At 34.5% G+C, this 23,352-nt stretch overlaps 1 protein-coding gene and 1 long non-coding RNA gene across 8 annotated transcripts in view; one reads left to right on the forward strand and one right to left on the reverse strand.

Annotated features, from left to right (window-relative positions):
- The window catches only part of LOC126718446 (uncharacterized), an 83,364-nt gene extending 64,869 nt beyond the window's left edge, over nt 1–18,495 (reverse strand). Inside the window, exon 1 of the long non-coding RNA XR_007652927.1 lies at nt 18,439–18,495. This is a non-coding gene — a long non-coding RNA (uncharacterized LOC126718446). The remainder of the gene's footprint in view (nt 1–18,438) is intronic.
- The window catches only part of LOC126718436 (cysteine-rich receptor-like protein kinase 3), an 86,699-nt gene extending 67,697 nt beyond the window's left edge, over nt 1–19,002 (forward strand). The window contains exons 1-8 of one of the 7 annotated variants that reach the window (XM_050420635.1): nt 14,888–15,004; nt 15,131–15,822; nt 16,304–16,414; nt 16,503–16,642; nt 16,732–16,942; nt 17,036–17,270; nt 17,858–18,002; nt 18,117–19,002. In XM_050420635.1, coding sequence (XP_050276592.1) covers nt 15,174–15,822; nt 16,304–16,414; nt 16,503–16,642; nt 16,732–16,942; nt 17,036–17,270; nt 17,858–18,002; nt 18,117–18,500 — 1,875 coding nt within the window. In that variant the 5' untranslated portion in view covers nt 14,888–15,004; nt 15,131–15,173 and the 3' untranslated portion in view covers nt 18,501–19,002. Of the gene's footprint in view, nt 1–14,887; nt 15,005–15,032; nt 15,823–16,303; nt 16,415–16,502; nt 16,643–16,731; nt 16,943–17,035; nt 17,271–17,857; nt 18,003–18,116 lie in introns of those variants that run through there. The other 6 variants (XM_050420630.1, XM_050420626.1, XM_050420627.1 and 3 more) reach the window with 6 other exon arrangements.
- Nucleotides 19,003–23,352: the final 4,350 nt, after the last annotated feature.

Genomic DNA, 23,352 nt, shown 5'->3' on the forward strand with positions numbered 1-23,352 from the left:
TAAATAAAAAGTTGCGGTAGATTTTTTTAAAAGAACTAAAAATTCTTTTTTTGTTCTATTTTTTAAAATTGAGGAATACAAATTTTTTTGTTTTATGTATTTATTTTATGCTGTGATATGTTTTTTGTTTGACGCTGATATGACTTTTTTTATAACAATTAGATTTTTTATTTATTATTTTATTAGCTACATGTGTGCTAGTGAGCATTCCATCAATCACGTCAACAACTTTCATTATTGAGATGATAACATTGTTCAAGATGAAATGTTGTCGAAAAGCTTAAGGAACAAAAAATACTCCCAAAATATAGGGCCAAAAAGATGTTTTGCCTATTAATTATAAATATTCTCTCCATTTAAAATTAGGTGAAACTACGAGAAATTATTATTTATATCGGGAGGACTGTTGATGTGGTCCTTCTTGATCAATGAGATAATGTCATCTATATAAATGTATGTGTGAGATTCCTAATCAGCACAAGGAATAGAAAATAAAAATTACTAAATAATGTCACATTTGTATAAATAACAATATTTTATTGGTTAGGAGGTCAAGGAATACCACATCAGTAGTCAACTTGGTGGACCTAATAATTTCTCATTGTTGGTCCCTAAAGTTTACCTATTGAGCGCTTTGGGTTCTTGAAGTTTGAAATGAGCGCTATTGGTTCCTCATTTTGACTTCTGTTAGTTTTCTTACTTATGTATCTAACAAAACATTGACATGGCATTAAAAAATTACACATAAGTCAACTTAACTTTTAAAACTCCAACTCAACAAATCTACCAATATTACAATTTTTGCCTCTGCCCTCCATTGCCCCTTCCTAGTTCCTATACACCGTCCAAGGCTTGAACGACCAGGTCTGTGATCTTGGATTTCCCTAATGCCATTGACCTATTTTAAGGCAAAACATTTTTTTCTCATATTTGATGGTACCATCCTCACATTGTGCAATACTTACATCACATGTGACTGTACTTTTGTCACATTTAGTGGTTCTTATTTTTTTTTTTTCACATTTGATGGTACCATCCTCACATTGTGTAGTATCAACTTCACATGTAACTGTACTTTTATCACATTCGGTGGTTCCCTTATTTTTTCTCACATTCGATGGTACTATCCTCACATTGTGCAGTACTAATATCACATGTGATTGTACTTTTGTCACATTCGGTGGTTCTCTTATTTTTTTCTCACATTTGATGGTTCCGTTCTCACATTTAGCACTACTAACATCACATTTTATTGTACTTTTCTCAAATTTGGTGGTACTTTAATTTTTTCTTCACATTTGACAGTTCTATTATCACATTGGACAGTACCAACATGACTTGTGATTGTACTTTTGTCACATTCAATGGTTCCATTATTTATTCTAATATTTGATGGTTCTATTGTCACATTGGGCAGTATTAACCTCACATTTGACCATAATTTTGCCACATTCGGTTATATTCATATTTTTTTTCTCACATTTGATCCTCAAATTGTGCAGTACCAACATGACATGTGACTGTACTTTTGTCACATTCAGTGGTTCCTTTATTTATTTTTTTTTCTCACATTTGATAATTCTATTGTCACATTGAACAGTACTAACATCTTATTTGACAATATCAGATTACACTATAAGCAATCATAAAACTTGGCTCGGTTTAAACATTCAAACGCTATTTAACCAATCTTGTTGTTGGCTTATTTTGACAAAGTGATAAACGAAATTAAGAAAAATGATATATTAAGGACTAATGTGAAAATTGAAATAGAAGTCAGGTGACTAAATTGAATTTTAGCCAAAAACTTATATCATATCCTCAGTACCATTTATTTCTAGGGAGATATGTAGCATGCACTATAAACTATTCCATCAATATGCTAATGCTAACAAAGTAACACATACAACTTTTGCACTTCTTGTCACATAAATGTTCTCCAGGTCCCTATTTATTTCTTGGGAAAAATACTATTTTGGTCCCTACATTTTGGGGTTACGATCAATTTGGTATCTACATTTTAGCAACAGTCAATTTGGTCCTTGTTATTTTCAACTTATAGTTAGTTTGGTCCTTATGTTAACTCATTAACGGAAAATGCTTATGTTGCAAACAGTTTGCATTGTTGACATGATTAATGTTAAAATATTAAATGAGATGCTAACATGTCAAAATTTTAGTGGCTATATCAGTGCTTAGATGGCAAAAAACCACGTCAATTTAAAAAAAAAAAAAAAAAAATCTTTTCTCTACCAAAAATTTTCCGTTCCTTATTCTTTTTCCTTTTAATTTTCTTAAAATTTCTTTAATCAATTAGAATTTCATTTTAAAACTCATTCATTGCTCATCCCAAACCCAGATTCAATAGTTTAACCAAATCTAAAACAAATTTCAAAATTTTAAACGGCATCAAGGGATCAAAGTGAGCCCGAAAACTAAAAGTGACAATCTTGCTTGTCTTTTCAAAACTGTAAGGTTGAATTTAATCAACCATGTGTTGGCTTTATTCCATGACAAATTTGCTTGTAATATAGCACTTAGAAACCTTGTATTTAGGTGGGAATTATGTAAGGATAGTGTGTGAGAGAGTGTGAAGAAATGCTCAAGACCGTGCAGTGAAGCAGAGACTCGCGGCTAGGACTCGCGGGTGGCTCGCGGCTTGCAAGCTGCCAAAAGTTGCTCACGTGCAGAGCATGCAGGGGAGCTGAACAGTCACGCCACTTGGAGCACTACACGACAAAAATCCAGACTGGCCATTAAGTTAGCTCGCAACTTAAACTCGCGACTCAGTCAAGTCGCAAGGTCAAGTCGCCAGCCAGCCCTGTTTTTGGAAAAAAAAAATGACTCTTCGTATTCCATTCTCACACCAGTATAAATACCCCTCATTCCCACAAGATATGTGTGGCTATTCAGAAAGAAAAACCCTAAGAGAGGTTTCTTCAAAACACCCACCCAATTAGAGAGAGCTACTCATTCTTAAAGAAAAATCTTTGTAGTCTCTTCTCATTCCCTCTCTCATTGTCATACCTATTGAGAGGAGATTTCTATCCAAACACTACCCACACCCTTTCAGAGTGTTGAGTGTTTTTGGAGCTTTGGGAAGCATTGGAAGATGCCAAGGATGGCGGATGCTACGGTCTAGTAGCGGAATCCGGTAAGCTAGAAAAGAAAAAGGTTCGGCGCAACCTCGTTGGGCAAGAAGCTTGGAGGGCTTAGGTACATCGGGTAGATTAGGTTTGGAGGGTCTATTGCTGTTCATGTATCCCAACTACATTTTCTAGTGGATTATTGACCGCTTGGAGGGCGGCGGAGAGGTTTTACGCCGAGGGCTTCGGTTTCCTCTTCGATAACACATCGTGTGTTGTCCTTGTGTTTGCATCTCTCTTCCCTTTATCTTTACCTTTTATTTTCTGCTGTGGATGTGTTTTTAATTGGCTTAGATTGTTTACCAATTTTGTATTAAGCTTTTGTTCATGTTCCACACATTAATTGTTTGATTTAAAGCTTATATTGGTAATTTGTATATTGGGGGTCTAAACGTTCAAGGGTGTTTATACACATATTTGAACTTTCAATTGATATCAGAGCGGGTACACTTGTTTTGGTTTTATTACCTAAGTGTGATCCTTGACCCCTTGTGTATTTTGCCATGGATAATGCTTTGTATGCTTCTATGGATATTGTTGATTGTAACATGCCATGTGTTTGTGAAAATGCCTCTATGAGTGTTAATCCTCATAATTGTGATGACATGTTACTTGAATCTATGGGTGTTGTTGACAAACTCTTGAAGAAAGGAGCTAAGAAGTTTCAAAAGAATTTGAGCAAGTTAGTTTGTGAAAATGATGATTTGATTGCTAAACTCAATGAATCCAACAAATTGGTTAAGAAATATAAGAATCTTGCTGAAATTTCTCTTGAAAAGCTAAAAGAGTTTGAATGTTTAAATAAGGACTTGGATGCTAAACTTGTTTTGTCTAACAAACTTGTTGATGATCTTAAATCTGAAAATGAATCTCTTAAGATGCATGCCAAGTGGTTGATTGTTGAACCTATTGTTAAAAAGGATGAAAATATTTGTTGCAATCATGTTGTGGTACCCGATTTTGTACCTAGTGTGTGTTCTACCTTAAAAGACAAATCAGTGTACATTCCTCCACATAAAAGAAATCAAAAGGTGGAGAGAAAGGCTATTAAGTCAAAACCTTCGTTTAGGTCTCAACCTAAGGCTTTGGATGGATCTAAGTTTGTTCCTACTTGCCACCATTGTGGTGTGATTGGTCATATAAGACCTCAATGTCATAAGTTAAAGAGAGAACAAAACCATGTTGCTAGATCCATTCCCAAAAAGCCTAGTGGACCTAAACACATTGTTTGTCACTATTGTGGTGCCTTTGGTCATCTAAGACCTCATTGCTCTAAGTTTCAAGCTCTTAAGAGAATCAAAAGAAAAGAGAAACTTGAGTTTTTTGGAAGTTGTGCTAAAAAGAGTAAACTGGATTTGAGTGAAAATAGGATGTTGTTAAAGAAAATGTTTAATGCTCTTAACTCCTTGACTATGTGCATCTCCGGTTCTCATTCTTCCAACCCTCGTCTCGCTTCTCTTGAGACACTCATTCCAAACAATCGTTCCGTTTGGATGAGGAAGGGTTCCTATGTTTGAGCTTTTGCTCTTTTGGTCCTTGATCTAATTCTTTCGATCTTTGTAGGACTCTTCATGCATTAAATGTCATATCTTCATACATTTTGTGCATCTTGCATTTATTTGTATTCATTGTTTCATTTTTTATCTTACTTTTATGTTTCTGCTTTGTGTGAGTAAAAAATCCAAAACCACATAAAAAGTGAAAGATTCAAAAAGTTTGATCGTATATGTTTGAGCACATATCACATGTGAGTTTGGCCTTGTACCTTTGTACAAATGGCTTTGTGCATTTACGAGCTTAGCTTGTTATTTTTGCACCTATATCTTTGTGGGAAAAATCTTGACATCTTTGTGTGATTGTTGTAAATCGATCTTCAAGCTTGTCATGAATGATTAGTCAATAGTCATGTTGGTTTTGATACATGCGTAGACTTGTGCTTATATCTCTTTCCACTCTTTTATTTTTATTGCTTAAAGAGCTCAATAAATGTAAATCTCAAAATGAAAAGAGATGATAAGCTGCAAAAGCCGTCGCACATACTAATATTCGACTAGGAAAAAGGGAAAGCGACTTATATGAAAATGTATGATGCCCAAAAAGCCAAAGGCTTGTTCATCAATTTGAAATATCAAAAATTTCAGGCATCAATCTCAAAAATGAGATGTATTGCTCAAAATGAGTTGTATTGATTCAAAATGATCAAATGATATGAATTGTAAGAAGCCAAAATGAAAAGCTTCAATCTTATGTAATCATTTTCTTATGGGAGTTCATATATGTTCATTTCTATAATTGAGATAGACCACTTGACTTAGTACTAGTTGTGTATGACTTGATTGAATTAATCATTGAAACTTCACTCTAGACTAAGGACTATTCCACATTTGATACACACACAACACACTTGCCTAATGTTCAATGAATGTCTTATTCATTTGTTAGATTGTACTTGTCTAAATGTGATGTGCGTGTGCTCAATCTTATATGGATTAATCCAAAAATATTTTTGATCATTTTATATGTTTTGGAAGTGATTTTTATCACTTTTTGTGTTTATGTTTAGTGCTTACTTTGTTTTTCAATGTTTAAACATGTTCTGGTTTGAAAAACAAGTGTCAGATTTTTTGGCCACTCATTTTGGCTACTTGCGTGAGCTGCCAGCAAGCTGCCAGTTTTGGCTACTCGGTTTGGCGGCTTGCAAGCCGCGAGTTTAAGCCGCGAGTTCATACAGAGAGGTTTCGCGGCTCACTCGCGACTTGGCTCGCGACTCGCCAGTCGCGACTCGCCTAGAATTAGCTTTTTAAAGAGCTTTTTCGTGGGAAACTTGTTTTAAACCTCTCCCACCCTCTCTAAAACCCCTCTTTCAATATTTTTACATCAAAACCCAACCAATTTGAATGGTTTTTCAATCCATTAACATCTCTAAGGTAATTATAAACTCTTTTCATTGATTTTGATCCTTAGATTATGTTTTGGAGAGTTTTGTGCTCTTGGTTGGGATTTTCATCATAGGGGTTGGGAAAACTTATTTTTTGTCAATTTTCTTCATGGGATTGGTTTCATTTGTTAATATGCATTGGATGTTGGCCCCTTGTGGCAGAAAGAACATGTATTAAGGGTGGATTTCATGATGTTCATGCATTGTTTCACATTTTTGTTCATAGTGTGCATGCTAGGTGTTTGATAAAATGCCTCTTAAACATTTTCTCGCTTGTTTGAACATGTTTGATTCATTGGTTGTGTATTTTAACACACTTTGCCCCACATGTGCATTTTTCATGCATTGGTCATGCATGCACTTAGCCACCTCTTGCACACACCTTTGCTACCCTTGTCATGCATTGGACTTTACCTTATTTCTTCATCCTAGCATGTCATGTTTACCTTATGCTTTGTAGCATGCTATTTTGTCTTAGGTTTGAGCTTCATTTTCTCATTCATCTTGCACCCCTCATGCATCATTATCATTGTTTGTTCATTCATCTCTTGCCTTTTTTTTTCCTTGACCCTTTGTCTATTCCTGACAAAAAGGGGGAGAGTATACTCTAGAGAGTATACCGGAGTGTTTTGTCATTTCTATATGACTCTTGTGCACATCCTTAAGGGGAGAAATTCTATTTCTCGTGCACATTTGTAGGGGGAGAGATTTTCCATAGTGGAGATGCATATATCAAGGGGGAGAAGACTTTGTGTTATCTAGAAAACTTTGTTCTGTTTGTTTTCTTGTTGGCTTTATGGTGCTTTGAGTTATGCTTTGTTATTCTCATTGCATCATGTTTGTGCTTTGGACATGCATATATCCCTATGCTATTATGCTTCTTTGAATGCATGTTCGAATGATCATTTGCTTTGCTATGTGATCATTGTAGTCATTTCTATATGTTAGTTTTGGTGTATGATCAAGTTGCTCACATGTTTCACATCATGTTTACTTGATCGTAATTTGCTTGTTACATTATACTTGTCCTTTTATTACTTGCTTTACCTTGAGGGTCTAATGTGTTTTGTGCAAGTGTTTCAGGTTACAAGTATATATGTTCCAAGTGCATCACAGCTTCTCATCACTTTGAAGGGGAGAAACTTTATGCACTTTTAGTTTATATTGTTTAAGTTTTTATTCAATATAATGTGTTTGTACCCATGTTGCTTTTGTAAGCTTTTAGGGTTAATGTTTTATGCATAGTTTGTAGGCTTTATGGTATGTACCTTGCTTAATGCAGCCTTTATGCTATGTTGAAATCAGTACTTTAATCTAAATGTTCTGCATTTTGGTTTATGTACTGTCACTCTTGTGCCCTTGTAGGATTGTTCCTAGATGCATATGCCTTGTGTGTTACGCATTGGTTGAGTGTTGAGCATACAAGTGTCTTGCCTTGTGCTTGTTAACTTGTATGTCCTTGTGTTCATTCCAAGTGTGAATGAGCACTGTGATCACTACCTTGTGGTGTTCACTTGGTTGATCAAGCCATGGTTTGTTTCTTAACTTCATCTTTGCTTGATCACATATTGCCTGTTTCATATGCATTTTATAATTTTCTACTTACAATGATCATGGTGTATTGTTGTGTTTCAGGAGATTCATGTTCATATGATTCAAGAGCTGCACAACTTCTAGATTTAGGTGTGAGTGAGTTTTGCCATTGTTCCCAAACTCACGTTTAAGTCTAGAGTCTATTTTAGGGTGTTTTGTCATGGAATAGCCAAAGGGGGAGATTGTAAGGTTGAATTTAATCAACCATGTGTTGGCTTTATTCCATGACAAATTTGCTTGTAATATAGCACTTAGAAACCTTGTATTTAGGTGGGAATCATGTAAGGGTAGTGTGTGAGAGAGTGTGAAGAAATGCTCAAGACAGTGCAATGAAGCAGAGACTTGCGGCTAGGACTCGCGAGTGGCTCGCGGCTTGCAAGTCACCAAAAGTTGCTCACGTGCAGAGCATGCAAGGGAGCTGAACAGTCACGCCACCTGGAGCACTACACGACAAAAATCCAGACTGGCCATTAAGTTAGCTCGCGACTTAAACTCGCGACTCCGTCAAGTCGCGAGGTCAAGTCGCCAGCCAGCCCTGTTTTTGGAAAAAAAAAATGACTCTTCGTATTCCATTCTCACACCAGTATAAATACCCCTCATTCCCACAAGATATGTGTGGCTATTCAGAAAGAAAAACCCTAAGAGAGGTTTCTTCAAAACACCCACCCAATTAGAGAGAGCTACTCATTCTTAGAGAGAAATCTTTGTAGTCTCTTCTCATTCCCTCTCTCATTGTCATACCTATTGAGAGGAGATTTCTATCCAAACACTACCCACACCCTTTTAGAGTGTTGAGTGTTTTTGGAGTTTTGGGAAGCATTGGAAGATGCCAAGGATGGCGGATGCTACGGTCTAGTAGCGGAATCCGGTAAGTTAGAAAAGAAAAAGGTTCGGCGCAACCTCGTTGGAGCAAGAAGCTTGGAGGGCTTAGGTACATCGGGTAGATTAGGCTTGGAGGGTCTATTGCTGTTCATGTATCCCAACTACATTTTCTAGTGGATTATTGACCGCTTGGAGGGCGGCGGAGAGGTTTTACGCCGAGGGCTTCGGTTTCCTCTTCGATAACACATCGTGTGTTGTCCTTGTGTTTGCATCTCTCTTCCCTTTATCTTTGCCTTTTATTTTCTGCTGTGGATGTGTTTTTAATTGGCTTAGATTGTTTACCAATTCTGTATTAAGCTTTTGTTCATGTTCCGCACATTAATTGTTTGATTTAAAGCTTGTATTGGTAATTTGTATATTGGGGGTCTAAACGTTCAAGGGTGTTTATACACATATTTGAACTTTCAAAAACCGTTCCAGTGCTTTCTCGAGCCGAGTCAGAATTCTTTCCTAGACCCATTGCTATCTCTATGAAGGCGTTAGATCTGGTTTTTTTTGGTTTTTGTTTCTTACATCATCAATGACCATGAAATTTGTAGGTTTAGAGGATTCAAATTCGTCACTTTTAACAACCAAAATTCAATGGGATGGCGAAGTTTAAACGAAAATCTACTTTTGTGTCGACTTTAAGTTTAAACCCAACTAAGGGATTTGAAAACGTACGAGGCTATCTTCTTCTTCTTCTTCTTTAAGGGTCAATCATGAACTGATTTTTGTGAAAGTCGGGTTTGGATGATGGATTGATTGGAAAAGAGAAAGGAGGGAGAGGAAGGGAAATGCCTGTGACATGTCAGTGATTGTGACTTTGTTGGGGAGCGAAGGTGGATCTCATGTTGGGAGTGTGAAGATATTAAAGGTGTATTATGATCTGCTGCCAAATGAGGCGAAGATGATGTTGGAGGAGGTGCTTGAATATTCAAACAAGGGTACTAGAAAATTGAGCATGAGATAGAGAGTCATATTCCTGAATTTCATTGTGATTAAGTGTGAGACTTTTGTGGTGTAGAGATGACGTTAATTGTTGAACAACTACAATTTAATAACAAGACATGAAATAGCTAAAACATTGCCTAAAAAATAGGGTCACTCTCCTATTGATTTTCAAATTTCTTTATCCACTTATTAATTAGATTCTCAAAATAAAAATTATATATATAAAATAAAAATTATATATATAAAATAAAAAAAACACGGATAAGTGTGTGTGATGAGGCTAGTTTTGAATAACTGATTAAAAGTACTCACCCTTGGACTACATTGTCTTTTCTCTTAACAGAATTTTATAAACACAAAGATAACTTGATTATCTCTCCCTCTTATCTATTTTTACTCCAGTGTACTATCTGCATCTCTCTGGTAGGGGGGGGGGGGGGAGAAGAAACAAGTAAAAACAACCAAATTTATGAAGAAATAAAACCATAATCAAAATCTGTCTAACTAATTCTTTTTATTTATTCTTGAGCTGTTATTTGCCACTCCTTGGAAACCTCAAATAACATGATAATGATTCCAAATTAACTCCAAGGAGTAGCATATAATAGCTTAAGAATAAATGAGGCTGAAAAGGAAACAAAGAATAAGGAACTAGTACTTAGTCAAGCACAAAATGAGGCTGAAAAGGAAACAAAGAATAAATTATTCATATTGATAAGTTGAGTTATCTTGATAGGAAAAATGAAATGGTTATATATAAGCTGAGTTATTAAAATTAGATATTACTTTAAAAAAACATGTTAAAAGTGTTTGGACCCATTTATAGAAGCAATACACAGAGTAAGCAAATAATTAAACTTATTTAATATACCCATCAATAAAAGGATTAGTCTCTGGTTACACCATTGGATTAGGAGTAGGTTCTTAGCAATAACTTATAAATGGGGTAGACTTTTATCAAGGAACTTAGTTCATTCCAATTAGTTTAGTTTCAAATTTAACCCACCAAAACAGAGCTATTGAATGGTATGTTTCACAAGGTTTTCAGTTCAATCCCGTTAGGATAGTTTCAAAACTAACCCATCAAAACAAAGCAAATGAATGGTATGGCTACAAATTTTTCACAACTGCAATAGTCATCCCTCTACTCCCTCGCAACTTTCCCTGCTCCTTGACTCAAGATAAGGCATACTTTACATCTAGCATTTCAGTAGATAACTAGAAATTCCTCCATTTCTCAATACCAAGACAGATACACAAGTTCATTATCTATTGCATTTCACAAATCAACCCCTAAAGGTCTTCTATCACTATTGCTTAATTAATTTAACTTTAAAAAAATTAATAAATAAAAAATACCTTTTTTTCCTAGTGAAATTAGCAGTTCCATAGATAAATGTCATCCAAATACCCCCAACAACCCACATGGTTAAGTAGGACGAAATATAAGCAAAACTAGCTTTCTATATGAAAAATAAAACAAAAAGGAAAAGGACCAAACCATAAGTGAAGAACAGCTCTTTATGTAGTCTCACTTTACCTTAAACCCCAATATTCACCGTCAGTGATTCATTTCTTAACTCAATCATCGATCAAATGGGCATTTAATAATCCACAATTCAGAGCCAGCAAATTATTGCTATTTACTCGTGCAAACAAAAGGCATAACCAAATTCTAGAGACCAAAAAAAAAAAAAACGAATTTTCAACTTGAATTAAGATAAGGAAAAACAAAACATACCTAGAATTTAAATGATACTGAGAATGCTAAAAATACCCAAAAATTTAGAGTCAAAATGAGAAAATAATAATGAAAATAAAAGAAGAAAAGAGAGACCCAATATCAAATACAAATTGGTAAGACTAAAAAAAATATTAAGGGAGCGTGTAGATTGAAATGAAAAATTAAAATTATTTCATTATTCAGCTTATTTTTGCTACTATTCATAGACTCCACTAAAATTTTTGGCACTATTCATATGTGTTACTATATTATTTCAACTGACTTTTACTTTTATCTATGATACTTTCAGCAATAATTTTTCAATTTCACTAAAATAAGCGATATCTAAACACACTTAAGAGTAAAAAGAATTGAAGAAATCTCATAGGATGATGATAGAGATCCATTTGAGAGTGGAGTAGACAAAATCTAGGTTAGCAGGTTTGAAGGAGTTATTGACGAAGCACACGACCCAAAAGAATGAGTCCTTCTCTCTCTTGGGCCATCGGTGGTGGAAGCCAAGCATTGCAGAGATGCATCGGTTAGTGTCTTGAAGTAAAAGAAGAAACTTTATTCATTCAAAATAATGGCATTTTTTGCTGCCACTTTATTTCAATGTCATAAATCAATGCCCTTAGGCATCTACAAATATTTCTAATAAAGTTAAGGGTCGACGATGAACAGACCCAATTTTACTTGACCTATGGGCAGAAAATCAGCCCAACCCCAGGTGAACAAGTGGGCTACCATGCCAGGCCTTGAGCTTGGACTTTGTACTTATTTAAGTCACAGATGATGCCTCCACTAATAGTACGCGTTTTAAGGTTTCGCTTTCAGGGATTCTCTGCTGTCTAAACAGTAAACACCGACCTCTAAAGCTTAGTTTAGCTGTGTGCGGGTCGGGTTAGGTTTATTTTAGAAAATGATATTTTGACTTCATTTTTAGAGCATCCACATCAGTCCTTCTAAATTTTTTGTCTATTTTACACGAATAAACCTACTCTTTCTATTTTACACTATCGCTTTTATAAAACACCCACATCAGTTTATCTATTTTACAAGATATTTCAATAAAATATTAATTCTTCTCTATTTTTTTATTATTTCTCCCCACTCTATTACCTATATACCGCGCGCTCTCTCTCTCTTTTCAGAACAGATCACCACACTCTCTCTCTCTCTCTCTCTTTTCTACCTTCTCTCATTCTTTCTCAAAAACCAAGCTCCGGCGATCCACAAACCAAGCTTCACGACCGGCCAATCCATGAACCAAGCTCCACAACCCATTCCTTTCTTCACCGGCCGATCCACGAACCAAGCTCCGGCAACCCAGATCCTTTCTTCACCGGCCGATCCACGCTCCACAAGCACCGATCTATCTCTCCGATCCACAAGCACCGATTAGTTAGTAACTCCGATCAGGCTCCGATCAAGCGAGACCAATACCCATGAGCTTCGATCAAGCGAGACCCACGAGCTCCGGTCATTCCAGTCAAGCACTGAACGTTCCGATAAGCACCGATCTCTCTTTGTTGTTTGTCCGTTTGGGTTTGTTTGTGTATTTCTATGTTTTTTTTTTTTTTTTTTTTTTTTTTGAGCAAGTGTATCTTTGTATTGATTTGTCTGTGTGGATGTGTTTGGGTTAATTTTCAGTTGATTTTGGGAAAATTTTTTGTTGATTTTGGGTTAATTTTCAGTTGATTTTGGTTAATACTCTGTGCTAGGGTGGTTATTCTGGCGCGCTGGGTTGTTGTAATGGTTGAGAGAAGGAGTTTGATGGAGAGAGAAAATAAAATAAAAAAATCATTTACACGTGAACAATAACCGTGTATATTTACACGATTACTATTCATTTGCACAGCCGGGTGTATATTTTGCACGATTTTACACCCACTGATGTGGGTGTTTTTTTGGCCAAAATGTGTAAAAAGGCCTGCTTTATGTATTTTGCAAGAGTATCCATGGACTGATGTGGATGCTCTTAGTATTTTAAATTGCATGGTACAGTCACCTCGATGGATACTAAAATAGTAAAATATTTTATAAAAAAAACACAGCAATCTTTTTCAAAGTTAAAAAATTGGTAACATTCAGGATTCAGCAAAGTAAAAGCTAAATTGGAAATGATATCGGTCTCCTTTGTCTCTCTTTCATATTGACGAAAGCATTACTAATATTAAATTAAAATTGTTCAACGCGTTTTAAAGGTGGCCCTCCGCCTTAGTCCCTTCATCGTGACCATACTGTTTCTGTACGTGTACCACTCCCCCGTAGAAACTACATCATGACTAATGGTGGCCCACTTATTTCTTTACAATGGAAACTAGGAGTGTGCATGGGTCGAGTTGGGTTGGGTTAGGTTGAGGGGATTTTTTGACTCAACTCACCATGGTGGGTAAAAAAAAATTCAACCCAACCAAACCTATCACATAAGTTCAACCAAACCCAACCCAACCCATATGGGCCGGGTTGAACCAATGAGTTTGACAAATTTTTTTATTATTATTATTATTATTAAATTGAGTAAAAAAAAATATAAATATTAATATATTAAAAAAACCTAAAAATTAGTATCAATGTAACTTCTTAAAGGCAAACAACACTAATAACTAAACAACAATAGTAATTTATTAGAATTTGTGTGAACTAATTGACTTTTATATAAGATAGGAAGAACTGGTTATTTAAAAAAAATTATTAATTATATAATATTATATATATATATATATATATTAAATTAGTATTAGTAGGAGGAATTGAGAAAATGCTGCTCTACCGCTGGTTTTTTTTTAAATTATTAAATATATAATATATATTTGAATATATATATATATATATATATAAAAAAAATTATTAAATATATAATATATATTTGAATATATATATGTATATATAAAAGTGACCTATAGCTGATTTTATAAAAATATTAAATATATAATATATATTAAATATGGTGGGACAGGTCGGGTTTGGTGGGTTTGTAATTCTATGACCCAAACTCAACCTAACCCGCAATAAAATTTTTTTTTGTAACCCAACCCAACCCACCAAGCCTTAAAAACCGACCTAATCCGACGGGTCGGGTTTGGCAGGTCGTGGGTTTCCTGCACACCCCTAATGGGAACCTATCTTCTGCATTCCCATTTGACCGTTGAAAAAATTAAAATAAAATAAAACACCCACCTCTTTTGATGTTAAGAAAGATTGATGCGTCTTGTATTGTTTTGGATTTGAAATGATGCGGACAAGGGTATAAAATTAGATAACATCCTAATAAAAATATATATATATATCCTAATCATAGCGTGTTAGGTATTTTTTTGCATTACGTGTTTGATCTAATTTTTAATATTTGTGTGAAGTAAATTATTGAGTGTAGAATTGGATTTCAGTTTGACATCTTTTTTTATTTTTATTTTTATTAACTTAGAGTTCAATTTTGCATAATATGCCCATCTATTTTTTTTTTTTTTTTAATTTTCCTAGCAAGTAAATTATTAATTATAAAAACCAAAAAATCTAAATCTAATAAAATTCTAAAAAACCAGTATGATTTAAATCGAGTAATTTTAATTGTTTTACCACGGGTTACACACTGATTTATTTCAAGTACCGTGAAATTCAGTATATATATATAATCATAGCGTGTTCGGTATTTATTTCATTTTATCACCTAGAAGCACCCAATGAAACACCACAGCAATACCGTCAGCATTAGCTTCATAGTGCTGTAGTCAAACATTTTGTGCGAGTAACAAAGACATCGTGTCTTGCATCCCAACTAACTGTGTAAGTTTTTAAAGATCTTTCATTCAAGGTCTGTACATCTTTGTATCGATCTTCAATGTCTAATTCACTCTTCCTCTTAATCCAATTCTTATGTTTGTTTGTAAATCCTTGTCTTTCCGACCCAAGAGCCACAGAGGCTGCTCTCATATGCACCAACAAAACCTCCCCAATGCCACAGCGCCAAACCTTCGTAAGCAACTTCTTGGCGGCCATGGAAACAGTGACCCCTTTGATTGCCACACAAAGATCCGCAGCTGTTGTGAACGGGACTGGTAATACCACAGTTTATGCTTTTGGTGAGTGCATGAAAGATCTAACTAATATAGACTGTGATCTTTGCTTTGCTCAGTGCAAGACTCAGCTCCTCAGGTGTTTACCATTTCAAAGAGCCACTCGTGGTGGCAGGCTTTTCTATGATGGGTGTTATCTAAGGTACGATGATTACTATTTCTTCAATGAGGCTTTGAGTGTGCAAGACAAGACCGTGTGTGGAGCCCAAGAGTTTGTTGGAAATGGTTCTGTTTTTAGCGCTAATGTTAATCAGTTGGTGATGAATCTAAGCGTGGAAGCACCTAAGTTTGATGGGTTTTCTGTGGGGTTTGTGACCAACGAAAATGTCACGGTTTATGGATTGGCTCAGTGTTGGGAATTTGTGAATGGTACTGCTTGTGAGGAATGCTTGGCCAATGCGGTTTCTAACATTAGTTCATGTACTCCAAAACAAGAAGGAAGGGTCTTGAACACTGGTTGCTATTTGAGGTATTCAACAGAAAAGTTCTATTATAATTCGACTCAGCCTGTTAGAAACAGTAATCAAGGTGAGTTTGGTTCCAATGATTTTTTTCATTTCTTGTTCGGTCATCGAATCAAATGGGATATTAATGTTTACTGTCCTTCTTAGTCGTTTATAAATTTCAATTAAGATTCTACTCCATTTCCACTGCGGCACAAAGTGTCTAAAAAGTGGGATTTGAATTAGCCCATATTGTCTAATTTTATGCCATCAAAGGATAAATTGTGATGCTTTGTTTCTGGTCCCTTTTGTTTGTAGTACAATAACGAATTCTAAATTTTCCATTTTGTGTCAGATTCACCAATTGGAAATTGGATAGAATAATACTTCTTCATTAGAGTTAACATTAACATCTTTTAAAAGGAGTGTTAAGAGAAAAAATTCTTCATAGTGCTAAAACTCTCAGTAACATCAAAGATTACTTAATTAGATAATTTGGTGTGCTAATTGCTTGACTTCTATTTTGATTAATGATGGTCATGGAGTAACATGCTAATCTATGTTAGGAAGCAAGTTAGCTATAGCTTTGGCTGCAACATCATCTGCTTTGGCTCTTTTGCTGGTTATTGCAACAGTTGTCTTCATTGTGAGGAAGAATGTACTAAAGAGGAGGGGAGGTACCTATTTTGATATCTGAGATTTTGAAAGACTTTGTCTGGACTCTGGAATTAATATATAGCTTACTTGATCTGGCATTTGTTTCAGAGAGAGAGCAACTAGGCCCTTTGTTGGCCACTGTGAACAACTCCAAACTCAATTATTCGTACGAAGTTCTTGAAAAGGCCACAAATTACTTTCACCATTCCAAGAAACTGGGTCAGGGAGGATCTGGTTCTGTTTACAAGGTAATTTTAGGTCTACTTTTTTGAGACTTTTTTTTTTTTTTTTTTTTGCAAATGAAATTAACTAGGTACATTTTCTTGTGTCAATATAGGGAGTTTTGCCAGATGGGAAGGTTGTTGCCATTAAGAGGCTTTTCTTCAATACCAGACAATGGGTGGATCATTTCTTCAATGAAGTCAATTTGATCAGTGACATCCATCACAAAAATCTTGTAAAGTTGTTGGGATGCAGTATTGCAGGCCCTGAAAGCCTTCTTGTTTATGAATATGTGCCTAATCAAAGCCTCCATGATTACTTTTCTGGTTGTAATTTAATCTTGAATTACTATTTATGTAAGAATAAAACCCTTTCTCATTTAATTTATGTACTTACAAGTGTCTCCTCATTTGGTTCAGCGAAAAGGAAGTTTCAGCTGCTAAAATGGGAGGTGAGGTATAAGATCATATTAGGTACGGCTGAGGGCTTGGCCTATCTCCACGAGGAATTAGAAATGAGAATCATTCATAGAGACATTAAATTAAGCAATATACTGCTTGAAGAAGACTTCACAGCAAAGATTGCAGATTTTGGACTTGCTAGATTATTTCCAGAAGATAAGACACACATCAGCACTGGCATTGCTGGCACACTGTAAGTGCAAGACCATCTTTTGTTTTCTTTCTTGGTCCGGAATAGCCTTTATCATTCCTGTGTTTAATGTCCTCTTCATGTGGGAAAATTTCTTGTGTCTTGGTCCTTCATGGTTTATCCTAGTTATTTCTTTTTGTAACATGAACAGATGTTTCATCATTACATTATATATGCAATTCAGGCAATGCCATGCTTGTCTCAGTGCATTTTAAAGGATGTTTAGATGAACACCTCCAATCTGTGTTTGTTAACTACTCTCTTGGTGCCATTGTTACGAAGTGTTTCATATAATGTATTGATTCAGGGGAAGGTTGATCCAAAGTTGATATTTTCATTATAAACATGTAATTGTTCATTGTGTTATATAATTATATGTTAGGTACATGCTAAGAAAGCATTAGTTTTTCTAGTATCAAATTTTTAGTATTATCACCACAGGGAAAAAGACAATATTAGTAAAGTATCAATTCCTCTTCCTTTTGTTCTATTCACAGATTGACATTCCACCCTTATTTGCAGTATACAGTGTAATATCTCTGCTTACAAATACATCTCTTATCTGACATTAACCATATTTGCATCTATAGAGGTTACATGGCCCCAGAGTATGTTATTCGCGGCATATTGACTGAGAAAGCAGACGTTTACAGTTTTGGTGTTCTTGTAATTGAAGTTGTATCTGGAAAGAGGAACAATACCTTCTCTCAATATTCATATTCCATCCTACAAATGGTAAATCTTTTTTCCTTTGGCATTTCTGCTAATTTAGGCTTTGATGACAAATAATCCTCTAATTTCATGCCAGGAAACCTAACAAAACCTTCTTACTTTTTATCTTTTTTAAAGGTCTGGAACCTTTATGGGATAGGTAGGGTATGTGAAGCTGTTGATCCAGCCTTAGAGGGTCAGTTCCAAGAAGAGGAGGCATCTCGATTACTTCAAATTGGGCTACTATGTGTACAAGCCTCTGCAGAGCTGCGGCCATCAATGTCAACGGTAGTGAAAATGTTATCTGATAATCATGAAATTCCTCAGCCAACACATCCACCGTTTCTCAATTCCAGTAGTGCAGAAATCAGTCAATCTAGACCATCTAGAATATACAATTCTCAGCCTGAGTCCTACACTCACTCTTTAGGTAGACCATCTAGAACATACAATTCTCAACCTGAGTCCTACACTCACTCTTCAGGGAACAACTCAACAGAAAGTGGGATTGAGCCTAGATGAACACTTAACCTTCTTAAACATTTTTCACATTATTCCCTTGCTTTAAATTCTTTCATTCGATCCATTCCACTGGGTTTGGCTGTTGCCAACTTGAAGGTTCTCTGCTTCCAGGATTTTCTATCCCAAGTTTTTGCTACTTGATTTGGTAGCACATTGGAGTTTGTTTGCTCAAAGATACTACAATAAAAGCTGAAATGGTTTGAGTGACTCAGGGAGCTGTTTGTAATAGTCCTTGGTGGCCCTTGTGAATATCATAGGATACAGAGTCATGTACCACTCCAGCCTGCACCGACCATCTGCTAAAATACTAAGTTAGAATTAGAATCTTGTATAGTTTCACGATGTTTTGACAATTTGGATAGAGCTGAATGCCTTCCGTAAACTCCAAGTAAAGCTGCTTACTTGAATTCTTTTACATAGGATATGTACGTTACATTGCACAAGGATTTTTTTTTTTAGATAGATGCACAAGGAAATTTTATGGTTATAAGTTTTGCACTCATACTTTTCTTTTGTTTTTTTTTTTTTTTGAGAGAGTTATAATATATGGCGTCCACTCTTGGTGATAGCTTTTTATTATCACACTAAAACACCAATCAGTTTTTGGTATAGACGTGGATTAAACTCTAGATATCTTATTTAACCATTAAAGATTTTACTAGTTGAGCTAATTAGAACTCACGTTTTGCACTTATACATGTTTTTCCACAAATCACAATTGTAATAGTAATAACTAATAAACTTATTTCTTAAATGTATTTTACTAAATTTACCTAAAGTGTGTAATATTGTCATTTTTAGTATCCCCTGGCTCATTTTCACTAGAGATACATAGTGTAAGTGTGATGCCCAAAATATTATTTTAGAGATATTTTTTCCGTTTCTGATGATTGCTCTTTATCTTCAAACTAAAACTTCAATTGATTTTTTAATGTAGGAGGGGATTGAACCCTAAATTTCTTATTCAACGGTAAAAGACTTTATTAGTTAAGCTAACTAAAACTCACGTGTGATGGCCCAAATTGATATATAATTAGTAGAGTATGTGTTTTACAGGTGTGTATTGAGTCTTACATTTGGCATATACTTAGTTGATATGAAATTTATAAATAATTAGTTGCAGACCCATGTGATGCGTAGGAGTAAATGATTATTTTGTAATTGTAATATAATTTATAATTTGTTCTCTAAAATGTTTTGAAGATAATTTGTTCTCTCTAAAAATTAAACAATTGCCATTCGGTCTAATTAGATCTACTTTGGTCCCATTCGGTCCAATTAAGTCTATTTCAATTTACTTCGGTCCAATTTGGTCCACTCGGTCAATTCCGATCCATTTTGGACTAATTGGGCCTTAAATTGATTCTTTTTATAGGTTGCCTTTTCAAATTTAAATTTTCTTAATTTTTGGGTTGAAAAGTATGAGATTTTATTATGTTTGGGCTAAACTCTTTAATTTTGAGTTAAAAAAATACAAATAAAATAGACATAAGAAATTGGAAAAATAAGCCCTAGAAAATGCAATAAAAATTATAAATATTCAAAAGTCTTATTTGGTCCACTTAGGTCCCACTTAGTCCACTTTGGTTCTATTCGGTCCACATTGGTCCTATTCAGTCTATTTTGTCCACTTCAGAGAGTGTTCAAGGTAATAGTCTTCTTTGTGAGAGTTTTGTAAAAGGTCGTAGCCCTATTTGTGGGAGTTGTAGAAGGCCGTAGCCTTTGTTTTTTAGAGTTCTATACAAGGTAGCAGCTTGATTTTTCTTTGTTTGTGAGGTCGAAGTTGTGTCTAATAAAATATTCATTCCTCTCTTTCTTGTGAGTGTTTATTTTGTTATTCTTCCTATTAAGGCTTTGCAAAGCCAAAAAGTGGTATCAAAGCTTTTGCCATTCCAAAAACTCCAAGTGCTATTGGTTTTTATAGGGCTCATGATCTCAAACCCACTACATTAGTTGTTTTTATTTGGCAACATTACTAGAAGTGTCAATTCGGGTTAGCGTGTCGGGTTCGTGTCGTGTCAAGATAGAGATATTCGACTAAATGGGTCAACTCTACCCAACCCATTTAATAATCGTGTCATGATCCTTCAACCCTAACCTAACTTGTTTATAAGGCGGGTTGACCTAACCCAACCCATTTGACACGCTTAATAAACAAGTCGTGTTGAGTTGACACGAATATAACACAATCCATTTCAACCTACATAATATTAAATATAACATCTATATAGAAATAATTTTTTTTTTACATCCCAAAAAGTAGTGCATACACTTTAAGTTTTCAACCTACATTCAAAATAATATAGTTCAACAAAAATATAACATTCATCTAAAAAATAAGTTCTTTACACTCCAAAAGAAGTGCATGCACTTCAACCCAAATTCAAAATAACAAAGTTTAAAAAAAATAAAATAACATAGCTCAACAAAAATATAATATCCTTGGAACTCGCCAAATGCTAAGTATCAATATTGAAAGAATTTGAGTAAACAATAGACTAATCTTGACTATGACCATGATTATCATCCATAGATTCTTTGTTGATGTCCAAATTCATAACATCTTTCACAAGCTCATCCAATTATATTTGTGCAAGTTCTATGCCAAAAAAAAAGAAAAAGAAAGTATTAGTAGTTCTAGGGTTTGTAAAGTTTCAATTTTCAATTATATCCCTTGTAAATTTTTGTAATTACTCACTTTTCTTTTTAAATTTAAAATATATGTTGGATATAAAAAGTATTTGACAAATCTAAAATAAAATAAATATTTATTTGTTATACGAGTTAAACGGGTTGTGTTAAGTGGGTCATTTGGGGTTGACACAAATAAATTGATGTGTCAAACGTGTCTATTGCGGGTTACGCGGGTCAACCCGCTTATGACACGTTTCTTATCGTGTCACTTTCGGGTCAACCCGTTTATGACCCAAACCCATTAAGGTCCAACCCTATCCTGAAAAAACCCGTGTCGGCTTCGTGTCGTGTTCACGAGTTGGGTTGAACATTGACACCCCGAGGCATCACCACCTTCTTCGACTAGTAGTTCAAACATTGCCATTGTTCCTAACCTGCAAGCCTGCTCTACACCCTAAGACTCATGTCAGTGCACCTAGTGTTTAAGCTCCTCACCCTGAGACTCATGTCATCAGTACTCTTCAGCTTGTAGAGGAGTAATAAGGCATTAGTTTTTTGCTCTACGTCACAACTTTTTATATTTTTCAATAAAAGTTGTGTTAAAATTTTTCTAAAATAGTTTATTAACAATTGTATTAAGGGCACTTACGTCATATTAATAGAACCCGACAACTAAAATGAACAATGCGTGAAAAATTAATGGAGTTCTTAATGGTCAACTACAAATTAAATTGTAAGTCAAGGAAGCTTCTTAAGCTATCATTTTCGTTCAAATCTCACCACACCACTATAGATTCAAACCAACGAAAAACAAGTAAGAGCCATATGCTCTCATTTTATACTACTCTAGTATTTATTAATCTTCATGATATGGACTCAAGCCAAGTCTTAGCTAGAAATTTTCAATGCACTAAAAAAAAATATTTATCTACATCTAAAGTCATGTCCAATTGTGGGTTCCAGTTAGCTTAATTGGTAAAATTTCTAATGGTTAAATAAGAAATCTAGAGTTCAATGCGAACATCATAGGTTAAAACTCTCTTAAAAAAAAGTCATGTCCAATTTAAAATCAAGCATGATTGAACAACAAACTCAAGTCAATTATATTGCAGTAGAGATATATTTCAAACTCTTGATACATACAAACTACTGTCTCAAAATTGAGATAGTGACTTAAGATAAATCATAAATACATTAAAATATTCACTTTTTTTTTAATGCAAAATATTCATGTTTAAATGGTGTGCTAGGTTAAGTAATACTAAAAATAAATAACAAAGCTCTAATTATAGCTCGATCCTAAAAGGATTAATATCTTGCTCAAAAAACTAAATACTACAACTATAATTAATACTACCCGTTACAGCTTTGATTATCTATTTATAGTTTATTTTGTGCAAAGGTAGTTGTGGGATTATATTTAATATTTGAAAAAAAAAAAACAGTAATTTTTTGTACTGGCACATTTCACTCAGCTGATTTCTTTTGGTACACTTTAAAATTCAATTACCATGTTGATGCAATTTTTTGGGGTTTATAACTCTCTTGCTTTTTAGGGACATTTTTTGTTGGGTTTGATTTTTGGTGGATACTAGTGGAAAGAAGAAAATGCTAATAGATAAAGAGAAAATTAGTTTTGTACTGAGAAATAAAGGGTATGAGTGTGTAATTTCCAAGAGACTGAAGAAGAAGAAGAGAGAGAGAGTAGCATATTGAGATTTTTTTAAATAATTTTTTTTCTTTTTCTTTGAAATTGAGGAATAAAGATTTATTTTGTTTTAAAATTTTATTTTATGATGTGATTTTTTTTTTCGTATCATGGTACTATGACTTTTATTTATTTATTATTTTATTAGCCACATGTGTGCCAGGTGAGTATTCCATTAACTATGTCAACAACTTCTATCATTGAGATAATGACACTAACTGAGATAAAATGTTGTTGAAAAACTCCAGGATCAAAACAATATTTTTATAACAAATTTTAGGTGGTTAGTTGTTATTGGTTCAAATTTGAACCTAACACTAAAATTACTTTTTTGTCCCAACAATAACAACCAATAACAATTTGCCACTTAGAATTTGTTGTAAAAATATTATAAAAATATTGTGGACATATCATTTTTCCCAAGCAAAAGTACTCCCAAAATATAGGGCCAAAAAGGCTTTTTGCTATTAATTATAAATATCCTTTCCATCTAAAATTATGTTCATTTTG

This window comes from Quercus robur, chromosome 3, assembly GCF_932294415.1.
Source record: "Quercus robur chromosome 3, dhQueRobu3.1, whole genome shotgun sequence".
Lineage (NCBI taxonomy): Eukaryota > Viridiplantae > Streptophyta > Magnoliopsida > Fagales > Fagaceae > Quercus > Quercus robur.